Below are 5,258 nucleotides of genomic sequence, written 5' to 3' on the forward strand. Positions count from 1 at the left end.
ACACACAAACAGAGCTTTCTGATCTGCTGGGTCCACCTGTGGGTGTATGGTTGAGCGAGACCAGCTGAGAACCAAGAATATAATGACTTAAAACATTAACGGAACAATGATAAAAAATATAAGTATTTGTTACATAACACAACGCAGATTGCCATTTTTTAAAAAGCTGCTTTCGACTGTCGACGCTTAAGTGGGCGGAGGTCCGTCGTAGCGGAGCATGATGTTGAAGGAGCGGGCGAAGTTGTTGGACAGTGAACAGCTGGTGCCCTCGTCCATCATGGGCAGCAGGAAGGCCAGCAGCAGCAGGGCCAACAACAGGAGCTGGAGAGGAAGAGCCACGCGACATACACGGTACAGGAAGCTGAGACCACTGTTCCCCTGCAACACACAACCACAGATGCTGTCACACGTTGAATGGCTCTATTACAAAACCTTGAGTTTCTACAGGAGCATTCACTCTGGAGGTCACCAAATAGCTGTGCTGTTGCACACTAACACTGTAGGTGTTTCTACTCAACTACAAGTGTCCAACTGTTTAAATCACGCTAGTTTCACTGCAGTCACTGCTCAACTCTGCTGCAGCAAATCGCTAAATCCAACTGAAATGAAATTACTCTGATCATTGATTATCACTGTCAGTGTGCATTACCCTTAATGCAACAACTTAAACTATAATAAAGTAACACAAGTTTTGGATTTGAAACAAGTCATTGATAAACAGCTTATAATTAGTTAAATTATAAAAATGTAAAATTAAAATAAATCATTACTACACTAAAAACAAAATCATACATAAACACTAGGTAAATATTTAAAACACTGACACACAGACACACTGTGTGTGTGTGTATATATATATATATATATATATGCATTATATTACTACATTTAATTGAATGCCATGTGAACATTTACAGACATCTGAGAACATGCAAATTTGTTGGTAAGTTGTTGAAATATTAACTTAATATATCAGGGGGTACGTCAAGAAAATATATAAATATTTAAAAATATCATGTCAAAGGGGTTCAACTGACAAAAATGTCTTTGAATCCCTGTTTCAATAGCACAAAAAATACATAAAACAAATTTTGGATGAAACTGTTCATTTTTTTATTACATGTAAGAATTTTCTACAGATGCTTTTCAGTTATGAATATAATAACTCACTAAAATCGACTTTTTTCCTTTCTTGAATAAAAACCTCGAGTGTCTACAAGGATTTTTGAAATGTTATTTTAAAAAGTCTTTGTGCTTAGTGTTGTCAAAGTTTCTTCAAGGAAAGTCAGTTCACTTGGACATATTTGCAATGCCTCCAAGCAGCTATTTTGGGCATGCAAGACCAACTTCTATCTACTTGAACAGGGAAATCTCTGCTGGCCAAACTTACATTTAAATAACATATTTCAAATCAGCAATACAATCGGATTTGAACTGCCCCATTAATGTTGCTTCTTATCCTCAAATAGCACTAAATGCATAAATTTCAGTTTGGCCCAACCAACGCAGTGGCTCTTTTATTTAGAAGGTGGGATTTATTTAATAATATTGGGCATTGTCATTTATCCCATTCATGGTAATATAACCGTCTTGGTATTTCTGAAGTATATGTTGCCATATAACTAAAAATGTTGCCAAGGTAGGTGACAAAAATAATGTGTAAAAATAATAAGCTCAAATTCTGAGTGTAAAGGTGCTTCTCTGAGTTATAAACGTAATTTTAAATTGCCAACGAGAACACAAACTCTTTGATAAAAATATAGATCCTGACTTGTGACTTGAACTTGTGCAAACTCAGTACCCATCTCTCATTCATTAGCATTATACGTCTGATAAAAAAACATCACTATGATTGAGTAATTTTTCCATGACTCACTGGATGCCGAAAAACACACATGTATACATGAAAAAATAAGGAAGTTTTTCAAGCTCCTACAGAATTGTGGGCGTGAATGTCCACCCACAGCTGCTCAACCATCGCCATCGCTCTGAGATATCTTAACCTAATACAACCCTTTCTATTTAACTGCGGCAAAGTTGAGGAACATGGGAACTCTCTCGCTCTCTGGGTGTTTGAAAGAGAGTGCACAAGTACGAGAAAGTGAGGAGGAGGAAATGTGGGTGGATGAAAAGCCGAAATCTCTTTCCATGCTTTTCTTTTGTCAGCCTCTATCCAGGACAATATAATTACACTGAAAAGTAATTACAGCAGTGCTCAGGCCTGGTGTAATGTATAGAACGATAGACTGTTCTTACAGATACACATAATCCAATCATATCGTTCTGGTTTGATAATCATACAATAGGACAATTTACTTGATCACAACAAATAATTATAGATTCTCTGTGGACAGCCTGTAATTACAGTTGCAAAGAGATTATCTCACTGACAACTAAAGTGTCATCTTCACAATTAGATGACTGTATTTGGTCAGTGACGGAGACAATCGAAGAGTCTGCAGAGTGTATATATTTATACTTCATGATAATGACAGTTCACTGTCAGCTGAAGATGACGGTTTCCACGACAGAGACAGACGCTGTGGCTCAGGTGAGCAACATTTACTCATGTGACTTATGGTGCACTAATGAGCACCTTTAAACATGTTTGTAATGGCAAAATACAGCCAAAACAATAATATGTTCTGGAACAGCCAGTTAAATAATAATGACATACATATAGTATATACACACACACACCAAAAATTTTACAAAAAACTCCTAATTAATTGTGCATATTTTGCAGAACTAGCTTAATTGTGCATATTTTGCAGAACTAGCTCAACCAAAGTGTCAGTGAATAGCCTTGATAATTGGATGGTAATGCTGCATGTGCAAAACTACATTTCTATCTCCATCCACTAATATCTGCTTATGTAAATAACGCAGGCAAACTCCGAACAGCCTTTTATATGCAGTCAGCAGGGCACCTGCGTCTCTTCTCAAGCAGACGTGACCGTTCATGAACAGATGGCCAGTGAGTGAAGGAGTGAGAAGAGAAGTGTTAAAAAAGGTGTGAACACTGAGAAAATTGAGAAATTACTGAGAAAGATTAACACGCTCCCCAGAGAGACGCAGTGGAGCAACTGTCTTGATGTTTCTAAGCAGCCCACGGAGTCAAAAAATAGCATTTGATTTTGGGGGCTAAGACAGTGCTTTGGTCCAGGCTTTCAAAATGCTATTTATGAGCCTCTATTTCAAAGCCCTCCTACTAATCCAGCCGAACAGTGTCTCAGTTCACTTGAGAGTGCTTACAAACTCTTAAAGTCAACATGAAACGGCATTCAAAAACCATTTTGCTTCCGTAAAGTGACATATTTCAGAGTGAAACAATATTTAACAAGAAAAAAAGTAGTATGCAGTTGATTCAAACTGCTAAATGAGCACCTTCTTTTACAATTATTAATCTCATGCCTCTGCTACATCGCAGAAACAAACTCCACCAACCTCAGTTGTGTGTCAATAAATAAACACTGCTTTCAATTCTGTTCTAGCCCTGAAAAGGGAATGCTTTCTTTTCAAAAAGGCTTCAAACATTCTCCACTGTCAGATCAGAGAGATTTTTAAACCCGCTTTAAACACAAGCCCACTCACAGCATCAAGGCCTACTTTCAAAGAATAAAACCTACCTTTCCAGATCCGACATGCTCCTGTCCTTGTCCACTGACACCCTGAAACAAACAGAAACATTCGGTTTAGTTAGTTACATCTGGCTACAAGCTGCTACCCTCTTCTGGTGGACACATGATACTGCATCAAAATCTGCATTGGAAATCATATAGTAGATGATGTATGGCTCTTTCCTGGTATTCATCATGTAATAATTTTGTTCACCATTTTACAAAAAAGAAGGGAGTCACAATTGACTTCAGGTTAAAAATACAATGTTATGGCACAAGCACAGTGTTCATTTTGTTGACGTATAATTTTCGTCATTTATAAAAAATTTTTATCGAACATTTAATTTCGTCATTTTTTTCCACCGACGACAACGAGACGATAACGAACTAAAAGTCTTTTTGAATGACAACAACTATGATGTAAATCTATTGACATTTTCATAAAACTAATAAAAACGAGACAAAAATGTTAGGGAGGGACGATTTGAGAAGAGATTCATTCAGAACGAATCTGCTGCGTGGTTCGGAGATTAGATGCGTACATAAGAACCAGCGGGACATTAGCTAACGTACACTTGCTGCACGTCGCATAAAACGTTAAAAAATGTCAATATGTGGGAGTAAGAGAAGAGCAGTTTAACAACGTCGTTTGCACTGCGCTCTTGCGTTACTTGATCTTTTTATGTTGGTGCGTCAATCTGTTGAGTGTGATTGTTCTCGTGAGTGCGGATCATAATTTCCTATACTAAGTAAGAGAAGAGCAGACATATGGATAAATCTGACGACGCAAAAGAGAACTCAATTCGGTCCAGTTTTCTGAGCGGAGACAGAAAGTGCGTCTCACAGCGCGCGAGTACGCTTTCGCGTCGCATGAACGGAGAATTACACACAAAATGACGTCAAATTGTCCGTTTTGCGATTCACGTAAACACCGTTGATTACGTATTAAGTGAACGTAAACGGTAGGGAGAACGTGTATCAGTACATTGCATCCATTGCAGCTGTGCATTCCTTTAAAGGGATAGCCTAATTTAGTTGTTATTGTCTGAGTCATTGATGTTAATAAAGCAACAGAAGACAGACAGAAAATCACGCACTGCTCTTGATTAAACTTTAGTAGCCCTAAAGATTAATCTAAATTTATTTATAGAAATAACTATGTCCGCTTGAAAGAATTTGAGAGAAATGCTTAATAAATGCACTAAATAAACCCATTAGATTTTAGCCGACTAATTTACTGTAGATTTAGTCGACTAAAACTAAAAACAATTCAGGTGACTAAAATATGACTAAAACTAAATGGCATTTAAGTCAAAAGACTATGACTAAAACTAAATCAAAATGTGCTGTCAAAATTAACACTGCATCACAGAAATAAACTACATTTGAAAATATATTAACATAGTAAAAAGGTATTTTAAATGGTAATAATATTTTACAATAATACTGTTTTACTTTACTTTTGATCAAGTAAATGCAGCCTTGGTGAGCATAAGAGAGACTTGACTTTTAAAGACCCCACTTTTAAAGTTTTAATGATAATGTATATCCATCTATACCACAAATTCTTTGAGCAACTTGCATCAAGGGACCACGTACTAATGCACACACATGTTGGGTTTCCATGTTTTGTGGGTT

At 36.9% G+C, this 5,258-nt stretch overlaps 1 protein-coding gene across 3 annotated transcripts in view; it reads right to left on the bottom strand.

Annotated features, from left to right (window-relative positions):
* Window positions 1-163: 163 nt before the first annotated feature.
* Window positions 164-5,258, bottom strand: part of LOC107693117 (nesprin-3-like) — a 22,833-nt gene continuing 17,738 nt past the window's right edge. For 2 of the 3 annotated variants that reach the window (XM_016492377.1, XM_016492378.1), the window contains exons 17-18: window positions 3,630-3,671; window positions 164-378 (exon numbers count right to left, since the gene is read on the bottom strand). In XM_016492377.1, coding sequence (XP_016347863.1) covers window positions 187-378; window positions 3,630-3,671 — 234 coding nt within the window. In that variant the 3' untranslated portion in view covers window positions 164-186. The remainder of the gene's footprint in view (window positions 379-3,629; window positions 3,672-5,258) is intronic. The other variant, XM_016492379.1, reaches the window with a different exon arrangement.

The sequence above is a fragment of the Sinocyclocheilus anshuiensis genome, unplaced genomic scaffold (genome assembly GCF_001515605.1).
Source record: "Sinocyclocheilus anshuiensis isolate Anshui unplaced genomic scaffold, SAMN03320099.WGS_v1.1 scaffold222, whole genome shotgun sequence".
Taxonomy (NCBI): Eukaryota; Metazoa; Chordata; class Actinopteri; order Cypriniformes; family Cyprinidae; genus Sinocyclocheilus; species Sinocyclocheilus anshuiensis.